Source organism: Cetorhinus maximus, chromosome 10 (assembly GCF_964194155.1).
Source record: "Cetorhinus maximus chromosome 10, sCetMax3.hap1.1, whole genome shotgun sequence".
Lineage (NCBI taxonomy): Eukaryota > Metazoa > Chordata > Chondrichthyes > Lamniformes > Cetorhinidae > Cetorhinus > Cetorhinus maximus.
Genome location: NC_135888.1, coordinates 12,926,887 through 12,950,699, shown reverse-complemented (window position 1 = coordinate 12,950,699; position 23,813 = coordinate 12,926,887). Strand labels below are relative to the sequence as shown.

The window sequence follows — 23,813 nt, the reverse complement described above, 5'->3', positions numbered from 1 at the left end:
TCTGTTAACCAATTAAGTGACTAGATTCTTACATGGTCAGCTTATGTAGTATAGTACCAATTGGGGTCACATTTTCTGGACAGCCCTGACCTTCAAATGTAACCGCTGAAACAAAGCTGAGTTTTGTCCTGGTTTGCTAAGCAATTGTAGAAAAAGGTTAAGCCTGATTTACTTTTTTCCTGATTTCCAATTTACTTCTCTCCTTCCCTTCTCCTCTCCACCCACTATGAGCAAAAGGAAATGAAAACCTTGGTGACTTTATTAAAGGCAAGGTATCAATTCGGCTTCTCTTTTTAACTTCTACTCACATGTCGAGGGTCTTTGGGATCAAGAGACTCCAGGACCTTTCCCAGATCATTAATCTCATGCTGTTTTTTTTCCATTTCCTTCCACTGTCTTTCCATCTGCTGCCCCACTTTCTCGGTCTCCTGACGCAATTCGTTAATCAGCTGGATCTTCTGTGCCAATTGCTGGTGGAGTTGATCCTTCTCAGCTTCTGAAATCTATACATTGAATAGAAAGGATGACACTACACTGTACAGAATTCATTTTCAAGGTAACTTTCAGCTCAATTCCATATGAAAGCTCCCAAAATAGCCTTGTCAAAATATTGTTGTTATCACATATAATGCTTTTCCTAATAATCTTCATTGTAGGATATTGTATCTAGCTTGCCATTTGGTCATACCTACAAGGTCATTCCTAATTTGATTTTGTATTCGGCCCACAATTTTTAAGTTATTCCTTCTTTCCTTTTAAATTATCATGCATCATTTCTCAATTAAATGTACTGAAGAACAAAATCATTCAGACACAACTTTGTCAAGAATATATAATAATGTCTATAATGTTATTGGAAATTATTTTAAAATAGAGTTTAGTGGTGTCTCTGTCTATGTGTGTGTCTTAATTGGATTAAAGCCAGCTGGTCTGGAGGCTTTGATGTATAGAAGAGAAGCAGGTTTGAAATGGTAATTAGATAAACATAGGGGAATAAAAGGTGAGGCGTAAAGGGGGTAATTTGCAATTTTAAATAGACCATTCAAAAGAGTGGATGAAATATTACACCTAACCAGGTGAAACTCAGAAACAATGTGTTTATTTTTTATTAAACTTATCGATAAAGTGAGTATTATGAAAGGGCTTTATTGTTAGAAGATTTAAAATTTAAAAAAGCCTAGTGACAATGAGAATTTGCATTCAAAGAGGAAAATATGTATAAAGGAATAGAAGCCTTTTGGTAAAAGGGGTAGGGATTCTCAGGTCTAATGCCTCCAGTCTGTAAGCAAGGATCCAGAGCTGAAAGAAACTAATTTTGAACGCGACTGACCAGGGTGTGCTTTGCAGGAGTCTGTTTAAATCAATGGCCGGGATTTTCTGGCCCCATCACGGGCGGGACCCGCCGCGGGAGAGGCGGCACCCCAGCCAGAAATCCATTGACTTGCAGTGGGACCAGAAGATCGCGGCGGCGGGCAGGTGCAGAAAATCCCACCCAATATGTTTTACTGTTGCCTTATCGGGTGTCTAACTGAGAGTAAGATTAATTAGGGGATTTTTGTAGTTATTATAATAGCAATTTTGTAGATATATGTATGTGCTTACAATCTTTCTTGTATTAAAAAATGTTTAATTTAGTTTTATAAAAAACCTTGAGACTCAGTGGTCTTATTATTACTGAATTCAAAGCCTGCATCTTGCAACATACAAATTGCAAAAATGGGTTATGACAGTTGTTTCAAGTTTCTCTCTGGGATTTGAACAACTCAGCCTTTATCATCGGCTGGGTCACAATAACATTCTCTCTTTTGGGGGAACACTGTATTTGCAATGAGCCTGCATAACCATCGCTGTGCAAAGATTTTTTACATTATACGGTGTAGTATAATGTATGCAAGTTGTAATGCAAATATAAGAAAAAGGACAGAAAAGACTAATATGCCTTTTCGTCCTGTTCTAAACTCAAAAGCAAAAAGAATGTTTAAACTAACACTATAATTATTTCGGTATAAGTTAACAATATCATGTTAAAACGGCACAGGATCGAGGCCACACCTTGAGAACTGTGTTCTATTTTGTTAATCAATATACAAGAGGAACAGTCAAGCCATGTAAGTGATACTGAGATCAACCATAAGGCTGATCCGCAATGTCAAAGGAATGAGTTACAGAATCATAAAACAGTGAAGCAAAAGAGGCCATTCAACCCATCGAGTGTGCGCTGGCTCTTTTGAAGAGCAATCCAGTTAGTTCCACTGCTCTGCTCTTTTCCCATATCCCTGTAACTTCTTTCCCTTCAAAAATTTATCCAATTCTCTTCTGAAGGTTACTCTTGAATCTGTATCCAGTACCCTATCAGGCAATGTATTCCAAATTCTAACCACTAGTTACATTAAAAAGCTTTTCCTCATGTCATACAGTATATGGTATAGTACATAATAATTAATTCAAGCTGAGGAACTTGCTTTAAACGGAATTATGAAAAAAAATCCCGTGCTTTTTTCCTAATTTATATTTTGATTCGCTTTAGGTCTTGCTCTGTTACATACAAAGTTTTACCTGCAGTCAGGAAGCAGTCAATCTTTTTAAATATAATTTTGATGAATCAAAATCTCATCCATACCTTCTATTTGGTAATTTTCAGAGTGAACTTAAATTATTTTGCAATCTGTGCAGTATGCACAAATTTTGAAAAACCTTAAAATCTATTAAGCAAAATAATTGAAAATTAACTTTTAAAACTTCATAATGAATCTATTTTTACGTATGGCACATTGATAAATAAATATTTACTGAGAAATATAGTGAATTTTTATATACATTGTAGTAACTCACGTTGTCAGTTTTTAAAGGGATGAATATTTAATTGAGTGTTATGTTTACTGTCTAATTTTGCAGTGATTTTATCTAAAAGTAATGATGTCAACTAGGTGCTGCAGTGGCAGAGATGACCAATTACTATGTGATCAGAATTCAGTAATTGAGAGAAGGAGGAATTACTAGCAATAGTAACAATATTTTTAACATTGTTTTCACACATTAGCAGCTGCAACTAGAGGATCACCACACTACTGATATATATTTTTAAATATCCCTCTCCACTCACACATAATTTAAATTGCTTTTATAATGAAGCAAAATTAAATCATGACTAGAACTAAAATAGTGTCATTTAAAAAAAAAACTTTAATTTTCAATCTTCTCCTCTCTCAAACTTCTGCCAGATAAAAGGTATGGGTGACGTTTTGCTGCTCATTCATTTTTGCTGTTAAAATTTCAGAAAACTGATTGTGGGATACAAAATATGTTTTAAAAAAGCCAGTAAAATGTGCTTACTTTGGTAATTTTAGCTGTTTACAATCAAAATAAACTTTGCTGTACATGCATCTGTCCCTTCTGGAGATGAAGTCCCATCTTCACATTGAGGATACCCTCCATAGTGTGGCACTACCACCATGCTAAATGGGATAGATTTATAATATAACACAACTGGGCATCCATGAGGCAATATGGGCCATCATCAGCAGCAGAATTGTATTCAACCACAATCTGTAATCTCATGGCGGAGTATATCCCCCACTCTACCATTACCATCAAGCCAGGGGATCAACCCTGGTTCAATAAAAAGTGTAGGAGGGCATGCCAGGAGCAGCACCAGGCATACCTAAAAATGAGGTGTCAACCTAGTGAAGTGACAACTCAGGGCTACTTGTATGTCAAACAGCGGAAGCATCATGCAATAGATACAGCTAGGCAATCCCACAACCGATGGATCAAATCTAAACTCTGTAGTCCTGCCACATCCAATCGCGAATAGTGGTGGACAATTAAACAACTAACTGAAGGAGGAAGCTCCACAAATGTCCTGATCCTCAATGATGGGAGAGCCCAGCACATCACTGCCAAAGAGAAGGCTTAAGCATGTGCAACAATCTTCAGCCAGAAGTGTCGAGTGGATGATCCATCTTGGCCTCCTCCTGAGGTTCCCAGCATCATAGATGCCAGTCTTCAGCCAATTTGATTCACTACATATGGGGCAGAATTTTGCCCTTATCTGGTGGGCTTGGTGGGGGCGAGCGGGAGCAGCTAGGAAACTGACTGCCGCCCGTGATCGGGCCATGACAGTGATTTCATGCTGGCGGGCCAATTAAGGCCCGCCTAGTGTGAACGCCAGCTGCAGAATGTTTCAGAAGGGGTGGGTAGGACGGGGGCCTGTCGGCCGCCGGCTCCAATGGTGACCCGGCAGCTGGTTCAAAAACTGCGCAAGCCACTCCAGGGAGGCTACCCATATCGGAGTTGTTGCAACGACATGGCTGCAAACGAAGATATAGACGCCAGGCGGGAGGTGAGGTCGGCTGGCACTCTGCGCCATTTTTCCAATGAGTGCCTTGGTACTCCTGGAGGAGGTGAATGCCAGAAAGGACGCCCTCGTCACCAGAGATGGGAGAAAGAGGCCACTGCACCTCACAAAGAGGGCATGGGAGGAGGTGGCAGCCTGGGTGAGCAGCCACAGTGTGGTGCCATGCACCTGGGTGGAATGCCAGAAGAGGTTTAATGATCTACTGCGCTGTGAGTACCGCGTTGGCATTGGTCAGTGTGCTGGAAGTGTTTTGGGCTGGCCATCCGTGGAGCTCTGGGGTGTTAGAGTCTGAGTGCCAAATGGCAATGAAGCCAGAGCTGGCCAAGGGAGAGCGCCCTGCCTGCTTTGACTCAGTGCCTTGCACCACAAGGGCCACAACTTGGATGTGCCCTGCAAGGTGCTCCTCAGGTGGGGTTGGCCAGGCTGCAATGGCGCTGCAGGTAAAGAATGGACTAATCAATGCTCCTCTGTCCTTTCAGGAGAAGACATCCCATAATTGAGAGGTTGTGGACTGGTGGAAGACCCCCACACCTCCTCATCCCCTCCAGGTACGAACAGGAGGCCTTGGACCTCGGTCAACTGGCCGCGGAGAGGCTGGGGTGTCAGACGAAGGTAAAAGTTCAGTGCACTGAAGTGAGAGTTTCAGATGCTACAAACAATCTTGCGTAGTCTCATCATTGATGGGAACCTCCAGACTGGATTTCTCATTGGTCATTGAAAGACGATGTCACCATGGTGCAGATCTCCATTGTCTCACCAAGGTGCCTGGCATGTACAGTGACAGTGTGATGACTTAAACTAATGACATATCCTTCTTCCCCCTTAGATCTGCCACCAAGCAGCCAAGTGCAGCACCTCCAGGGGCTAATACTAACACCGGAGGACCACCATGCTCCTGAAGCAGCTGCATCATACCCACTCTCTGAAGAAGGCACCAGTGCAGATACCAGCACCTCGGTGGGCATTAGTTTGGCAGCTAGAATCTCAGTGCACATTGGTGAGGGCACTTCATACTCGCTTGAGGTGCAGGCGGAGGCAGAGAGTGCCCAGGGCGCCGGCAGTCGGAGGACTGCTGGGGACCAGGAACATGCTCAGTCGAAGGCTGATGATGAGCCTCTGGAGTCGTCCATTAGGCAGCAGATGTTGGATGTCCAGCAGGGTGTGCGGGAGGATCTGCCGGAGATCCATGAGGATATGTGTGCTATGGTCTCTGTTGTGGAGGAATTCCTGTGGAGCATCAGCACTGTGTTGACACTTATGGCCGAGCCCAATGCCTCCCCCATGGAGAGAGTGGCGACTCTCATGGAGAGGCTCCTCCAGGAACAGAATCAGGGGTACCTGGGCTTGCACTTGATCCTGCAAGCCCTCACACAGGCACTGACCTCAGATGGTTAGTGTCCATGTGTGAGATGGATGAGGCACCCAGTATCCCAGCTAGGTGCCCATCCATCAATGGCGAGCTCACGTTGTCGCACGAGCTGCTTGTTGTCTCTGCGGCTCCTCTCAGGGCGCTCTGGATGACGGCAGCAGCTTCTCCGCCCCTCTGCCAGTGACCGTGGCATCTGATGAGGCTGCAGCGGCTAGGGAGATGCCAGCTGTGGCACTGGTCATCCCCTCCCAGGTGGGGCCATCACAGGGTCCAGTGGCCAGAGGACGACTGCCAAGGTAATCAAAGCAACAAGACAGCAGAGTCAGCAGGCTTTCTCCAATGCTGGTGCCAGCAAGGAGGGAGAGCACCTAGACGTAGCACTCATAAACTTAAGTTTAAAGCACCTTAAGCACAAGAAGAACTGGTCATTTTTTTTACTTTTTTAAAAACGGTGTGACCATCAACACCTGATATTGTTCTGTTCATAATCTGTGAGTGCCAACATTATATTACATTTGCTGTTGTGTTATTGGCCTGAGTATGCTTCATTCATTTTGTAGGTACAGAGTACACCAGTATGTAATGCTGGATGTGGGTGGCTCATCGCACAGGCATTGAGTGTATTTTGGGGGAAAAGGAAAGGGTAATTTCTGAGGTCCAGGATGGTGGCGGCAGCCCTGGCATGAGGTGGTAGCACTTATTTGGCAGCCGAGCTGAAGAAGCATGAGATCAAGGGGTCCCTGGTGTCCCTGCCTCCCTGGAGGTTACCGAGGGCTGCCTCCACACCCTCAGCGTTCTCCTCACTGTGCTCCTCTTCTGACTCACTACTGGATTCATCATCTATGGCCTAAGCAGCTGTGTCAAGATCATCTTCCTCCAGTGGGTCCCCACTTGCCAGTGCCAGATTGTGGAGAGCGCAACATGTAACCACTGTAAGTGATACCTGCTCTGGTGGGTATTGCAGTGCACCCCCTGAATGGTCCAGACATTGGAAGCGCATCTTGAGAAGACCTATGGTTCTCTCTACCATCACCCTTGTGGAGGTATGGCTCTTGTTGTACTGCCACTCTGCCTCTGTTCTTAGGTGGCGGAGAGGCGTCATGTGCCACCTTTTCAATGGTTAGCCCTTGTCACCCAGCAGCCATCCATCCACTGAAGAGCCTTGGCACCTGGGAGTGTCTCAGGATGTACGCGTCATGGGAGCTGCCAGGGTACCTTGCACATACTTGCAGAATCTGCATCCTGTGGTCACAAACTATCTGCACATTCATGGAGTGGAAACCCTTCCTGTTAACGAAGGCACCTGGCTGACCCGCTGGCACCTTGATGCCCACATGTGTGCAGTTGATGGCACCCTGGACACCGGGGAACCCAGCAATTGCTGCAAAGCCTCTGGCTCGCTCAGCCTGGCTGACCTTGTTTGTACAGAAATGAAGGAACGTCAATACTCGCCTGAACAGAGCTTCTGTCACCAGCTTGACACAACTGTGGACAGCTGATTGGGAGACTCCACACAGATTCCCCCACTGGCCCCTGCAAAGAACCGGAGGCATAGAAATTGAAGGCCACTGTTACCTTCAGAGCCACTGGCATGGGGTTGGGGCTGATCTCAGGCCCAATCATCTGACAAATAGAGGTCAAGGTTTCCCTGGAGAGATGGAGCCTCCTTCGGCATTGCACGTCAGACATATTGAGGTATCTGCATCGCCGCCTGTAAACCCTGGCAGCAGGATAGTGGCGTCTTCTGCGGCCAACTTCCGCCTTGGACTACCTGCTGGTCCTGCACCCCTCGTGCCTGTGCCTCTCCTCCTACAGGTTCCTCCCCTGGGAGATGCATTAGGTCACAATGCCTCCTCTCCCTTCTGCCCCTCTCCCCCTCAGAGGAGGAGGTGCCTCCAGCAGAGACCACAATCCCCATTACCAGGGTAAGGGAAGGCTGTGTGAGACGTGGAAGGGTCCACACAGTCCAAATCCTGAGGGGGCCTTGGTGACACCAATGAGTCCTGAAATAATGCATGGAAATGCCAAGAATGAAGCCCTAATCAGAGATTAAGCTGCCAAGTACCAAGAAGCAACCAACAGCAAACTATCTCCAAAACTCCTCACTACTCACACTAGCAATGCTGCTGACCCTTTTTATCCCATCCGTGGATGTGGTTTTGCAAATTGTGGGCTGCCTGTTTGACGAGTGAAAAATCTCAGGGGCAACATGAAATCGCCATCAACTGGGTTGCCAAAGGCCTTAACCGGCCTCTTAATTAAAGGCGGGTGCAGCTCTGACTCCTGCGTGCACCCACCTACCGAAATATCACACGAGTCCGTGTTGACATCGCATGTCATTTAACGTTAGTTTGGGTCGGGTGTATGCCCGCCCGCCCAATGAGCAGAAAAATCTGCCCATGATATCAAGAAATGGCTGAAGGTACTGGATACTGCAGAGGCTATGGGCCCTGACAACATTCCAGCAATAGTACCAAAGATGCTCTCCAGAACTTGCCATGTTCTTAGCCAAGTTGTTCCACTACAGTTACAATACTGGCATCCACCCGGCAATGTGGAAAATTGCCTAAGTATATCCTATCCATTAAAAGCAGGACAAATCCAACAAGGCCAATTACCGCCTCATCAGTCTACTCTCGATCATCAGCAAAATGATGGAAGGGATTGTCGTCAGTGGTATCAAGTGGTACTTACTCAGCAATAACCTGCTGATTCTCAGTTTGGGTTCCACCAGGGCCACTCAGCTCCTGATCTCATTACAGCCTTGGTCCAACATGGACAAAAGAGCTGAACTTCAGAGGTTAGGTGCGAGTGACTGCCCTTGACATCAAAGCAGCAATTGACTGAGTTTAGCATCAAGGAGCCCTAGTGAAACTAGTCAATGGGAATCAGGGGGAAAACGCTCCACTGGTTGGAGTCATGCCTAGCACAAAGGAAGATGGTTGTGGTTGTTGCAGGCCAATCATCTTGGTCTTAGGACATCACTGCAGGAGTTCCTCAGGGTACTGTCCTAGGCCCAACCATCTTCAGCTGCTTCATCAATGAACTTCCTTCCATCATAAGGTCAGAAGTGGGGATATTCGCTGATGATTGCACAATGTTCAGGAATATTCAGATACTGAAGCAGACCGCACCCAAATGCAGCAAGACCTGGACAACATTCAGGCTTATGATGATGAGCAGGAAGTAACATTCGCACCACACAAGTGCCAGGCAATGACCACTACCAACAAGAGAGAATCTAACCAACTCACCTTGATATTCAATATTCAACACTGTTCCTTCACTGTCGCTGCGGCAAAATCTAGGGACTCCCTTCCTAACAGTACTGTGGGTGTATCTACACCACATGGACAGCAGCAGTTCAAGATGGCAGCTCACCATCACCTTCTCAAAGCCAACTATTGATGGGCAATAAATGCTTGCTTAGCCAGCGGCACCCACATCTTGTGAGGAAATAGTAAAAGAAAGCCTTCTGTTTTAAACCATGGAATCTTGTGGCTTCATTTTTTTTTTAAAAAAGGTTACTGGTTTCTACCGAGATCGTAACACCATATATAAAACATATCAAAGGGTTGCTGACCTGTGAATCAGCATTAAAACTATTGAAATAATAAAGGAAATTTTCAAACAGAATATGATTACGACACAAACTAAGGATATTTCTGCAAATAAAGGAGACAGCAAACCATTCTCCTCAGAAAAAAAATGTTATTTCCACGCAGTACATTAGGCCTATGTTAATCAAGTTAATTTAAATATATTTTTGGCTAAAAGTAAATGTTTACTATGCTGTGGTCAGACTGGAATTTCCTGTATATCTGAGGCAGCGGGCCTCAAAAGGTGTAGTTGGAAAGCACAACCGTTTCACCTAACAGAACGAGGCCTGCCCTTGAAACATGACAGGCAAATGTTGACATAAAAATTGAGACTGAAAAAGAAAGCGGGTAACAGGAAGTGAGGTTCATATAGATAAGTGCATACCACATGACTCCGAACAGATAGGTATATACACAGATTGTATACAGTTAAAGATAGGTATATATACGAACGGAATTCCTGAGGTGTTAGTCATATAGACTTCAGTATGGTGCCTGATTGTAAATTTTAATTTCAATCCTGACCTGTACTTTTCTTAGGTAATATCAAATTATTGTAGCTATTCACAAACCACTGGGGGGAATTAGATAGGTTAGGTTCTGGAAGACCAGGAGATAGAGGTATAAGAGATGCAAGCATAGAAATAGGTTAGATGTTAGGATGTACTACTTTTTGTGAAGAGTCCCTGACCTCTGGAACAAGTAGTTGGCACATTGTTACATTGTATGAACAACTACTATATTTCTGAAGGATGCAACTGGCTGCATTTTGGACAATTGAAACTTGTTGAGGATGTGAGACCAGAAGGGACAGTGTTAAACAACTGAATCTCAAGATGGCAAAAACACACCTAATAAAAATTATTTTAGTGATGAAGATGCTGAGCGTTGGCAATGTTACACAGGTGGAAAATAAGATTGTAATTCAAAGCATAACTTAGGGTGAAATAGAATGCCTTGATTTTGCAGTCTGAGGAAATAGCCTGGCAGTGGGATAGAATCAATGGCTGCAGTCTTTTTGATGTTAAGTTTGAGAAAAAAATATTGCTCAACTATGACTTAATGTCAAGCATGCAATCTGAACAACACAAGGTACTTGTGTAGTTGAGAGAGTTAGTGTATAAAAGCTAACCTCATGCCTATAGATGGAGGGTCCTAAAGATGGAACTTCGGGAGACTTGGGAGGTGTCAGGTTTTTGTTGAATTCTTTTGCAGGACATGGCCATCACTGGTTAGGCTAGCATTTGTTGCCCATCCCTAATTGCCCTTAAGAAGGTGATTTTAGTCTGCAGTCCATGTGGTGTAGGTACATTCACAATGCAGTTAGGAAGGGAGTTCCAGGATTTTGGCCCAGCGACAGTGAAGGAGCCACGATATAGTTCCAAGCCAGGGTGGTGTGTGGCTTGGGGGAAACTTGCAGGTGGTGATGTTCCCATGCATCTGCTGCCCTTGTCCTTCTAGGTGAAAGAGGTCACAGGTTTGGAAGATGCCGTCGAGGGGTGATTTACTGCAATGCATCTTGTATATGGTATACACTGCTGCTACTGTGCGTCCGTGGCGAAGGCACTGAATGTTTAAGGTGGTGAATGAGGTGCCAATCAAGCAGGTTGCCTTGTCCTGGATGGTGTTAAGCATCTTAAGTGTTGTTGGAGCTACACTATTGCAGGTAAGGATAGTATTTCAATACACTCATGACTTGTGCCTTGTAGATGGTGGACAGGCTTTGGGGAATCAGGAGATGTATTACTCACCACAGAATTCCCAGTCTCTGACCTGCTCTTGTAGCCACGGTACTTATATGGCTGGTCCAGTTCAGTTTCTTGTCAATAGTCACCCCCAAGATGTTGACAGTGGGGCATTCAGCAATGGTAATGACATTGAATGTCAAGGCTTAGATTGTCTCTTGTTGGAGACGGTCATTGCCTAGCACTTGTCTGGCATGAGTATTACTTGCCATTTATCAGCCCAAGCTTGAATGTTGTCCAGTCATTGCTGCAGATGCTTTTGGATAGATAGGATTGGAACTGCACTAAAATGTCAGACTGCTCCTAAACTACCAAAACGCAAAATGTATCTTCTTGAAATTTACAGACATTATATATTTAAAGTACACCAATTTTCATGTGCATTTATTTTTAATATACCCATGAAGGTACATTCAGAATGACAGCGCTACTATTCACACCATTACCAGGAAAATTTAAATTGATACTTAATTAGATTACCTCACCAGCAGAATTTTCTGACCCTATTGTCCAACCACCAAGAAATACATATCAGCTGCTTGTACTTGTAAAAGTTGTACTAACTACACTAGTTTAGTTTGTCCATGTAGAAAACCCTCACTGATGAAATAATCTTCAACTGCAGTTTTGTAGCTCCAAGATATTTAAATTTTAAATAACCAATACACACCCGCTTTTGTGCTACCAACTCCTCTAGACTTTTCAGCTCTTCAACTGTTCTCAAAACTTGTTGTTGCATCCTTTCTTTTTCACTCTGTAATTGCCGTAATGACTCTTCAGCTATGAAAAATGACCATAAGCACAGCTTACATGAAAATGTGGACATTAAGCAGCATTATTATTAGTATTTTCTTTGCTTTTTGCATTATTTCACCTGGAACTCTCAATCACAGTAGGTTGGGAAATTTTCATTTTGTATTTCAGAAAACAAGCTTACAATTGAAATTTCTTATGAAACTAATACAGTAGAATCCATTCCCTCAATCACAGTAATGTAAAAGTCACACTCCTACTTTACAGTTCTTGTTTCATGGTTCTTTTCTGAGATATATAAACATGTGAAAATACAGCTTTTGTATTACGTATTTCTTCATAGTGATCCAGTTATACTGACATACAACATTACACCAATTTCACAACATCAGTATAACTCTATCAATATCAGAGAGCTTGGCAATTTCATTTGAAAATGAAATAGTTTGAAAAACAAATGAAGCTTACTTTATAAATTTCACGTATGAGAAAAGGAAACAGATGTTGAATTTTATAACTTCAAAACAAATTTATTTTCAGAAAATATACCTTTTTCAATACTAAAGTAAGGTCTTTGTGATTTGAACTTTATGTAGCAATTTTAAAGAACTTTAAAAACGGTTTATTTCCCTAAAGGGTTCCAGTGGTGTCATTCTTAACGTCAGACAAGATAGTGAACGTTGATGAGCTATTCAACCAGTAGATGAAATCACACTGAACCTGATTGACATTTCACCCAACAATATGCCCAAGTACACTTTCCAGAAGGGGGTCATTGTTTGGCAACTTGTAGTAGAAATCATTGCTGATTTTATCCTCCACTAACCAGGTATTCCAAGGCCAAATGTCAGTGCTCTCACCAAGAACAACTAGACTAGGGATCAAAATTGGGAGATTCCTGGTTTCTCAGGTTTTGCATGATGCCCTGTGGCCCATTTATCATATAAAAAATTCTTAGATGGGTTTAGGTCATTAAAGTAATTGCTTAAAAAATTCTTGAGAGTTTCACTCACTAAAATATGTCTAGTTTTTAAACACATTTTTTAAAACTTTTTTTTTTAAAAACAACTTTAATTGACCTTTCCCTATTAAATAAAATAAGAGCATAATTCTGAAATATAATTCTAAAATTCTTTACCTTTCTGAATTTTCTTTTCTTTATCTTCCAGCTGTACATCCAGTGCTTGATGAGGTTTTGCACTCATTTCCTCATTTTTTCTTTGATCATCCTCATCAAACTCAATTTTTCCAACTTTTCCATGCTGCACTGGATCAGCGATATGTTCCTCTTGAATGTAGAGGTTTCTCTTGTATCTAGCCTTCCCAATGTATGGGCTCTCATTAGGGATTTCTTCTAATTTAAAATTCTGTAAAATGGTTCAATTAAAAATAATATTTATGACTACACTTCAAAAGTACTTAATTGGCTGTCAATAATTGGGACATCCTGTGGCTGTGAAAGGTGGTATATAAACATAAGTCTTTCTTTCCTTATGGTACAAGCTATTAAATCTAAGATCCAGTGACCTTTTGCACAAAGTAAAAACACTAAGCCATGTCCAAAGGAATTTGTGAAAAGAACGTTATTGAAGTTGTTGGTAAAATCACTCTGAGTGTGATTATGAATAGAAAATAAGAATACGGAATGTCATAACAAAGTGCTTATTAAGTACCAAAAAAAGGCTGAAGCGTGTGAAAATAAGAATGTAGATCTGTAACAGAAAATACAATGTGAAAAGAAGCAAATTATTAATGATTGTGTTCAGATTCTTCTCAGAAAATTTGTTCTCACCCTCCTTTCGTGTCTCACATAGCATTCTGCAAATGAGCAAATGAATCGATTTATTTCCAGAACTTTGCCAAATCACTCAAATTGGTTGCCAGAAAATATTCAAGAACCAGTTGTAACTTGTACAGGTGCATTAATTTTCTCTTACTCTCAGGTGGAAATAAGCTTCTGTTGTGCATTCCATGTCGGGATATGGGAATCAGACAGGCAAGCAGGTTTGAGGAAGATGATCAGCCATGGTCTTATTGAATGGCAGAGTAGGCATGAGGGGCTGTATGGCCTACTCCTGCTCTTATCACTTAAGTTCTCCTTCCCTGTCTTCTTAAGCCAAAACCAAGAGCTTCCTTAGCAGTGAAATCAGAAAATTTACATTTCAAACTATCACTATGTTAGAATTATGCCCGCCCTGCTACTTCACAGTCTAATTGGAGAAAAAAAATCAGTGTATTACTGTGTATTCCTAATGATTTCTTTGGAAACAAACCCCAAAAAACTGTACTTTGCTTTACTTTGCACTTGCATTTTAGTGTTTGAAAGATAAGCAAAAATCAACTTGCTGAAAATGATGGACTCAAATCAGGTAAAAAAAGAACCACAGGTGTAATTGTATGAATTGTTGGATGTGCAAACAGTTCAACACAGAATAGATAGGACAAGTAATCATATGCTTTGGTTTTGTGCCAACAGGTTTGACACCCTTTCCATCAGATTTGGTCATCATCAATAGATAAGCAACCTAATAAAATAAGATTATACATTACCGCAGCTGGAAAGTGATGTAGTGGTTCAAACTTGGCATCAATCTTGTAAAATGCTAATTCCTGTTCCAGCTGATACTGTTTATGACAGGCCCGTGTTAACTCTGCTGTCTTCTGCTTCAGCTGTCGCAGAAGAGAAATAAAAATATGAAAACTAAATACCAAAGCATTGTATTCATCATGTCTATCAAATGCAATTTTTTTTTTGTGAAGTGTGTTCTTCCTTCTCCTCTTGACTTCTTAAAGTTGATTTGCTCCCACGTTTCCAAGGCAGAAGAGCAGGTGATCAGCCAATAACATAAAAAGCACCGTGAGACAATAGATTCAAGTGTGATGCTCCCCAGTGGAAGAGGTACCCATCTCCTTTGTTTCTGTTTAGTGATGGAAATTATCTTTCACTAAATCAGCGTTCTAAAACATATGAAAACAATCAGCCAGATGTTTCCATGACAAGCGAAGTCTATCATTGCAAATCAAATGAATCAAAAGAAATCCTTTGATCCTCGTAAGTAATGATTTCAAAGCCTAAAGTTATTTTCTGACAATTTTATAGGCTCCCTGTAGGTACGTAAAAGATGCTATTTTCCATGTGGCAGTCACTATCCAAATATCCTAATATTTTGTGTGCAGATCGCTTATTTTAAATGACTAAATTTTGATATTTAACAGCTCAATAGATGATATAATCACAGATTTCTCCACTTTTTTTTGTTATTCAAATCTTTTTCAATACGTGTCAAATCACAAGCACACACACAAGCAGTTAAAATTACAATAATGAACAGAGATCACACCTGGGATAATTTTGAAAATATTCCTGCTGTGATTCTTAACAGTCTAATGAAAGGAGGAAACGTAAATCTTAACTGACCTGTCAGTCCCATTAACTACACAAACTCTAAATCTACTCCTTATATATCCACCCAGCCTGAAGTTCTAAAACATAAGGGATAAGGGGGTCCTTCTCAGGATGGCGGCCGGTGACTAGTGGAGTTCCGCAGGGGTCAGTGTTGGGACCACAACTTTTCACTTTATACATTAATGATCTAGATGAAGGAACTGAGGGCATCCTGGTTAAGTTTGCAGATGATACAAAGATAGGTGGAGGGACAAGTAGTATTGAGGAGGCTGGGAGGCTGCAGAAGGATTTGGACAGGTTAGGAGAATGGGCAAAGAAGTGGCAGATGGAATACAACGTGGGGAAGTGTGAGGTCATGCACTTAGGTAGGAAGAATTGAGGCATAGACTATTTTCTAAATGGGGAGGGAATTCAGAAATCTGGAGTGCAAAGGGACTTGGGAGTCCTAGTCCAGGATTCTCTTAAGGTTAACTTGCAAGTTGAGTCGGTAGTTAGGAAGGCAAATGCAATGTTGGCATTTATTTCGAGACGACTAGAATATAAAAGCAGGGATGTGCTGCTGAGGCTTTATAAGGCTCTGGTCAGACCACATTTAGAATATTGTGAGCAATTTTGGGCCCTGTATCTCAGGAAGGATGACCTGGCCCTGGAGAGAGTCCAGAGAAGGTTCATGAGAATGATCCCAGGAATGAAAGGCTTAACATATGAGGAACGTTTGAGGACTCTGGGTCTATACTCGATGGAGTTTAGAAGGATATGGGGGGGATCTGATTGAAACTTACAGAATACTGAAAGGCCTGGATAGAGTGGACGTGGGGAAGATGTTTCCATTAGTAGGAGAGACTAGGACCCGAGGGCACAGCCTCAGAGTAAAGGGAAGACCTCTAGAATAGAGAAGAGGAGAAACTTCTTTAGCCAGAGAGTAGTGAATCTATGGAATTCATTGCCACAGAAGGCTGTGGAGGCCAGGTCATTGAGTGTATTTAAGACTGAGATAGATAGGTTCTTGATTGGTAAGGGGATCAAAGGTTACAGGGAGAAGGCAGGAGAATGGGGTTGAGAAACTTATCAGTCATGACTGAATGGCGGAGCAGACTCGATGGGCCAAATGGCCTAATTTCTGTTCTATGTCTTATGTCCTCATCAATCTCCACTGATTCCAAGGTCCCCAATTAAAATTCTTCCAGGATCTCACCCTGACCTCTGAAACCTGCTGCCACCCTGTTTCCCAGCACTTTGTTCTGGTTTAAAGCTGGGACACTTCTCAATGTACCACCACTAGTGGCAGATCTTCCAATCATTTCAGCCCCACATTATTGGTACAATGTTTGGAAACTTTTATTCATTCACTGAATGTATTAATTTTTGACTGTTGCAAGATTCTTATTTCTATAAGCTGACCAGCATTTTTAACAGCATGTTTGATCTAGAGCAGTAAAGCAAAGTCTTCCAGGTTTTCCAAAAGCATTAACCATAACAAATATTGTCTTCTGTTACACCAATTATGTAATGTTTTATTTAATAAGAAGCTTCAGGCATAATTTTGCACCCCAACCACTGAAATCCTTTTGTGTGATCCCTGTTGCATGCAACAGGAGCGCTACATGCTGTAATACCTGAAGAAAAGTGTGCAGTTAAGCCTCAATAGCCAGGGGCAGAAAAAACTGCAGAAAAGCAACAGGTTAAAAAAAAGGAGTAAATTGAAACATTCAATAGGATAATGTTTTAGAATCATACAACTTGTTAGCATGGTTTTAGAAAAACTCTTTCAGTTAAAAACAAGTTGCTTGCACAAGCGGAAATAAAAACCTTGCAGCCGCCAGCATTTGCAAACATGCTAGCTGTTGTGCTCACTGCATGCAGGTAAAAGAGCAGTGCACAAAGTACAGCACAAATTTTGTTTTTGTTTAAACAAAAACTCTACATATTTCAACATGCAGTCAGATCAACTGATGACAAAAATAGATGAGCTGTACATTCTATTTTTCTACTGGCTACCTTCACTGGGAACAGAGATGCAGCACGCAGCGGGGAGAGTGTTGTGAATAACCAATGATACCAGCTAAAAGGAGAAAAGCAAGCACATGTTGTCAGCACAATTATAAATATCTGTAAAGAGTGTAAAAGTATACATAGCATATTTCCCTTCCAGAATTGATGGCAAACTTGATTCTACTTTTCATATTGATTACGCTTTTGAACACCTCAAAGCCATACACAACTGATGACACAACAATTCATTATACATTATCAGATTTATCTAAGCACATTCATCTGACAGACTTTTGCTATCAAACTCAGAGCAGGATTTCAAGCTCAGATACATTACTTTAACAATACTGATAAAAAATTTTATTGAAGTGAATTCTGAGATGCTTTATGTAACATTCCTGTCTATCAATCCCAAATAAGGCGAAACAAAAGGGGCTGAATTTAGTGGAGCCTGCCAGAGAGAGCATAAGGGAAGGTGCTGGAAGAATCAGTCAGGAGTACCCATTTCCAATTCCTGGTGTAGGGAAAACAGTCCCTAATTAATTTGGGGGTGGGAAAGGCCCGCGTGGGAATCCCACACATTGGCCGTGGGGTACCAATTAGGCTCATAAATGAGCCACTTAAAGCCAATTACCCCTGAGCCCACCAGAGTTTAATGGTGGTGGAGAGATTAATGGGTCTCCCCTGGCTCCCGGAGGCTGCCCAGCAAACCCTGTTGGGTTTGCCTGCAGCTTCGTGAGGGCAAGGCCTTGTTGACAGGAACTCTGCACCCAATCGATGGGCAGGAATGGGAGTGGGGTGGTGAAACCACCCTCCCGACCCTTACCTTGGACCCCTCGCCCCCACCTCTCTGGTGACCCCCCCCCCCCCACCTCCCTGTGACCCCATTCTGTCAATTTGGGCAGCATCCAACACTCGTCAAAAAACCATTGTTAACCTTGTTAAAAGTTTGAATTACTTGGAGCTTTGCTTTCAGGTTAACATCTCCACCAGAGATTTTGAGTGACTGGAAATGTTCCCACTCCTCTGAAGTTACTTCGTCAGGGGTACAACATCACATGTAAACACAGGTTTCACTGTGCCATCAGCAGCTGAGGAATTTCCAGATGATTGTGCAACTGTGCTCATGGATTCAGTCCATCAGAACCTTCTGCAATGATACCTCACTCTCCAAGCCTCTTGCCACGCGTGTAGGCAGAGGGCACAGCTGAGGTACTAAGTTAATACTTTGCATCTGTTTTTACCAAGGAAGGAGATGCTGCCAAAGTCGTGGTGAAAGAGGAGGTAGCTGAGATACTGGATAAGCTAAAAATTGATAAAGAGAAACATTTGAAAGGCTGGCTGCAATTAAAGTTGATAAATCACCAGGACCGGATCAGATGCATACGAGGATGCGGAGGGAAGTAACAGTGGCAATTGCTGAGGCACTGGCCACAATCTTTCAACCCTCCTTAGATACAGGGATGGTGCCAGAGGACCGGAGAATTACAAATTCTACACGCTTGCTCAAAAAAAGGCACAAGCATAAACCCAGCAACTACAAGCCAGTAAGTTTAACCTCGGTGGTGGGAAAGCTTTTGGCAACGATAATCGAGGTCAAAATTGACTGTCACTTGGACAAATGTGAATTAATTAAGGAAAGATGATTTAAGGGCAAATCATGTTTAACTAATTTGATTGGGTTCTTTGATGACGTAACAGAGAAAGTTGATGAGGATAATGCAGTTTACTTGGTGCACATGGACTTCCAAAAGGTGTTTGATGAGTGCCACATAACAAGCTTGTCAGCAAAGCTAAAGCCCATGGAATGAAAGGGAAAATGGCAGAATGGATGCAAAGTTGGCTGAGTGACAGGAAACAGAATAATGGTGAATGGTTATTTTTTGGACTGGAGTGAGATTCCCCAGGGATCAGTATTGGGACTACTGCTTCTGTTGGTATATCTTAATGACTTAGACTTGGATGTGCAGGGTACAATTTCAAAATTGGCACAAAACTTGCAAGAATTGTGCACCGTGAGTATTCACCAAAGAGGACTTAGCGGTCGATTTGTCTAGGGAAGAGTGTGTAGATAGCCTGGATCATGTTGAAATCAAAAAAGAGGAGGCGTTAGGCGTCTTGATGAATATTAAGGTGGATAAGTCCACAGGGCCAGATGGGATCTACCCCAGAGTACTGAGGGAGGCAAGGGAGGAGATTGCTGGGGCCTTGACAGAAATCTTTGTATCCTCACTGGCTACGGAGGACTGGAAAATGGCCAATGTTGTTCCATTGTTTAAGAAGGGTAGCAGGGATAGTCCAGGAAATTATAGGCCGTTGAGCCTTACGTCAATGGTAGGGAAATTATTGGAGAACATTCTTCGTGACAGGATTTACTACCATTTGGAAGCAAATGGGCATATTAGTGAGAGGCAGCATGGTTTTGTGAAGGGGAGGTCGTGTCTCACTAACTTGATCGAGTTTTTTGAGGAAGTGACAAAGATGATCGACGATGGAAGGGCAGTGGATGTTATATACATGGATTTCAGTAAGGCCTTTGACAAGGTCCCTCATGGCAGACTGGTACAGAAGGTAAAGTCGCATGGGATCAGAGGTGAGCTGGTAGGATGGTTACAGAATTGGCTTGGTCATAGAAGACAGAGGGTAGCAGTGGAAGGGTGCTTTTCTGAATGGAGAGCTGTGACTAGTGGAGTTCTGCAGGGATCAGTGCTGGGAACTTTGCTATTTGTGGTATACATAAATGATTTGGAGGAAAATGTAACTGGGCTAATTAGTAAGTTTGCAGACGACACTAAGGTTGGAGGAGTTGCAGATAGTGAAGAGGATTGTCAAAGGATACAACGGGATATAGATCGGTTGGAGACTTGGGCGGAGAAATGGCAGATGGAGTTTAATCTGGACAAAATGCGACGTAATGCATTTTGGAAGGTCTAATACAGGCAGGAATTATACAGTAAATGGCAGAACCCTTAAGTGCATCAATGGGCAGAGGGATCTGGGTGTACAGGTCCACAGGTCACTGAAAGTGGCAACGCAGGTGGATAAGGTAGTCAGGAAGGCATACGGCATGCTTGCCTTCATCGGCAGGGGTATTCAGTATAAAAGCTGGGAAGTCATGCTGCAGCTGTATAAAACCTTGGTTAGGCCACACTTGGAATATTGCATGCAATTCTGGTCGCCACATTACCAGAAGGATATGGAGGCATTGGAGAGGGTGCAGAGGAGGTTTACCAGGATGCTGCCTGGTCTGGAGGTTATTAGCTATGAGGAGAGGTTGGAGAAACTCGGATTGTTCTCACTAGAGCGACGGAGATTGAGGGGCAACTTGATAGAAGTTTACAAAATTATGAGTAGCATGGACAGAGTAGATAGTCAGAAGCTTTTTCCCAGGGTGGAAGAGTCAATTACTAGGGGACATAGATTTAAGGTGAGAGGAGAAAACTATAAAGGAGATGTGCGGGGCAAGTTTTTTACGCAGAGGGTAGTGAGTGTCTGGAATTCGCTGCCAGAGGAGGTGGTGGAAGCAGGTACGACAGTGGTGTTTAAGAGGCAGCTTGACAAATACATGAATAGGATGGGAATATTGGGATACGGACCCCGGAAGTGCAAAATGTTTTAGTTGACGGGCAATATGATCGGCGCAGGCTTGGAGGGCCGAAGGGCCTGTTCCTGTGCTGTACTTTTCTTTGTTCTAGTGTTAGACCTCAATAGTACATGGACAAGCTGGTGCAATGGGCCGACAAGTGGCAGATAAAATTTAATGCAGAGAAGTGTGAAGTAATGCAATTTTTTTAGGAAGAACAAGCAGAGGCAATATAAAACAAAGGATACAATTCTAAAGGGGGTGCAGAAGCAGAGGAACCTGGGAGTACATGTGCACAAATTGTTGAAGGTTAAGAAAGCGGTTAATAAGGCATACAGGATTCTGAGCTTTATAAATAGAGGCATAGAGCACAAAAGCAAGGAGGTTATGGTGAACCTTCATAAAACACTGGGCTGAATTTTCCCCCCTTCGGTGGGTTGTGTGGGGGTGGGCAGGAGCGAGTGCGAACCCGATAGACGACATTTTACGTGGGCGGGCCAGTTAAGGCCCGCCCAGTGTAACGCACACTCAGAAAGGCTGAGCGCTCCCTGTGCAGGCGGGGGAGGGGATTCCCTGAGTCGAGGCATGCACGCGAAAGAGAGATTAGTTTAAGTCTTGAAAACTGTAATAAAGGTGAAAAAAAATTTTAAGGACATGTCCCCTCATGTGAATCTGTCACGTGAGCTGGGACATGTCCATTAATTTTTTGAAAAAATTTTATTTAATTAATGAACCCTTCATGAAACCTCATTCCGCCTGAGGATGAGGTTTCATGAAAAACGCGAAGGCTGCCTGGGCTCTTCGCCTGCCCAACCTTAGGGTTGGACGGGCAGCATTCTTAACAGCTTTAATGACTTTGTTAATGGCCTTAATAGGCCTTTGACAGTTTGGCGGGTGCGTGGCTGACGTGGCTGTGCGCCCACCGAACTGACAATCTAAATGACGCGCGGTGACGTCGGGACGCCCGCCCGACATCACTGCGCATCATTTTACATGTCGGCAAGCGGGCCCCGCCCCTGCTCGCCGACGGGAGAATTCTTCCCACTGTTTCAGCCTCAACTGGAATACTGTCCAATTCTAGGCACCACACTTTAGGAAGGATGTGAAGGCATTTGAGAGAGTGCAGAAATGATTTACCAGAATAGTTCAAATGAGAAGCTGGAACTATTCTCCTTAGAGGAGAGAAAGTTGAGAGGAGGTTTGATAGAGGTGTTTAAAATCTTGAGGGATCTGGGACACAGTAGCTGGGGAAAATTATCCCATTGGCAGACGAGTCTTGAATCAGAAGGCACTGATTTCGAATGATGAGTAAAAGAACCAGTGGTGACATGAGAAACTTTTTTACTCAGCAATTGTTATCATCTGGAACACACTGTCTTAGACTGTGATGGGGGAAAACTCAACTGTGGCTTCCAAAAGGGAAATGGATATTATCTGAAACAACAAAATTTGCAGGACTCTGAGGAAAAGGCGGAGGAGGGACACTGGATGAGTTATGCCCACACAGAGCTGGCAATGACACAGTGGACTGAATGGTCTCTTTCTGTGCTTTAACCATTCTAATATTATTAATTCAAAATCATACCAGTTCATTCTTGGTCTCCACCTCTCTCTCCAGTTTTTTGCAGTTGTTCTTCTGTTGTTCTTGTTCCTGTTTAAGTGATTTGTTCAATTGTTCTTGCTTTCTAATGTTCTCTATTGCCTTAGATTGCTCCTCCTCCATCTGCTCAATCTCTTTCATCTTCCTTCCGAGATCCTTCTCAAGTTTCTCTAGTTCTTCTGCATCGACACAGGAAAAACAAAATTGCAAACTTGACTATGACTTTGGCCTTAACATTAACTTCAATTATCTCAGACAATCACTATTATAATGTCCATTGCTGACATTGGAAGAGTGTGTCGGCATTTGGAGAAGAGATTTTGGATGGTGCTTATACGTGGAGAACTGTAGCTGGAACACCATGCTGACAAGTCGGGGGTGGGTGGGTGGGGGGTAGTCTTGGTATTGTGTTGGATTGCATTTTCTTCTCCTTAGGCTCCTGGTACAACTTACCAACTTCTGCTATTTTTTACTTCCTACCCCATGTCACTGCCACAGCTATTAACACATTCTTAAATGCCTTTTTTAATCATGCTTATTATCTCATGTTAATATCACTACAGTATTTAATATCATCTTTTTATATCATTCTAAGCATATTTAATCTCTCTCATGTGTTTATTCTGTTTTTCCTTGCCCTTCCATTCCCTTTGTTCTGTTCCTTTTTGAATGATGTTCATCTTTAATTTATTTTCTAGTTCTAATGAAGGGTTTTACCTAAAACATTAAGTTTTCTGTTCTCCCTACAGATGTTACATATATACGAACACACGAATTAGGAGCAAGAGTAGGCCACTTGGCCCCTCAAGCCTGCTCTGCCATTCAATAAGATCATGGCTGATCTGAATGCAACCTCAACCCCACATTCCTGCCTATCCCTGATAACCTTTCACCCCCTTGTTAATCAATAATCTATCTAGCTCTGCCTTAAAAATATTCAAAGACTCTGGGCAGGATTTTCCGCACCCGCCCGCTGCTGGGATCTTCCGGTCCTGCCACAAGTCAATGGACTTCTGGCTAGGGCATCGCCTCGCCTGCGGAGGGTCCCGCCCACGACGGGGCCAGAAAATCTGAGCCTCTGCTTCCACTGCCTTTTGACGGAGAGAGTTTCAAAGACTCACAACCCTCAGAGAAAAAACTTCTCCTCATCTGTCTTAAATGAGCAACCCCTTATTTTTAAATAGTGACCCCTAGTTCTAGGTTTTCCCACAAGAGGAAACATTCTCTCCACATCCACCCTGTCAAGACCCCTCAGGATCTTAAAGGTTTCAGTTAAGTCACCTATTACTCCTCTAAATTCCAGTGGATACAAGCCTAACCTGTCCAGCCTTTCCTCATAAGACAACCCACCCATTCATGGTATTAGTCTAGTAAATCTTCTCTGAACTGCTTCTAACTCATTTACATCT

General features: G+C 42.8%; 1 protein-coding gene across 2 annotated transcripts in view; it reads right to left on the bottom strand.

Moving 5' to 3' along the window:
* The window catches only part of cntrl (centriolin), a 131,856-nt gene that overhangs the window by 86,347 nt on the left and 21,696 nt on the right, over positions 1-23,813 (bottom strand). For both annotated transcript variants that reach the window (XM_078549970.1, XM_078549971.1), the window contains exons 7-11: positions 22,390-22,583; positions 14,374-14,493; positions 12,962-13,190; positions 11,741-11,850; positions 309-503 (exon numbers count right to left, since the gene is read on the bottom strand). In XM_078549970.1, coding sequence (XP_078406096.1) covers positions 309-503; positions 11,741-11,850; positions 12,962-13,190; positions 14,374-14,493; positions 22,390-22,583 — 848 coding nt within the window. The remainder of the gene's footprint in view (positions 1-308; positions 504-11,740; positions 11,851-12,961; positions 13,191-14,373; positions 14,494-22,389; positions 22,584-23,813) is intronic.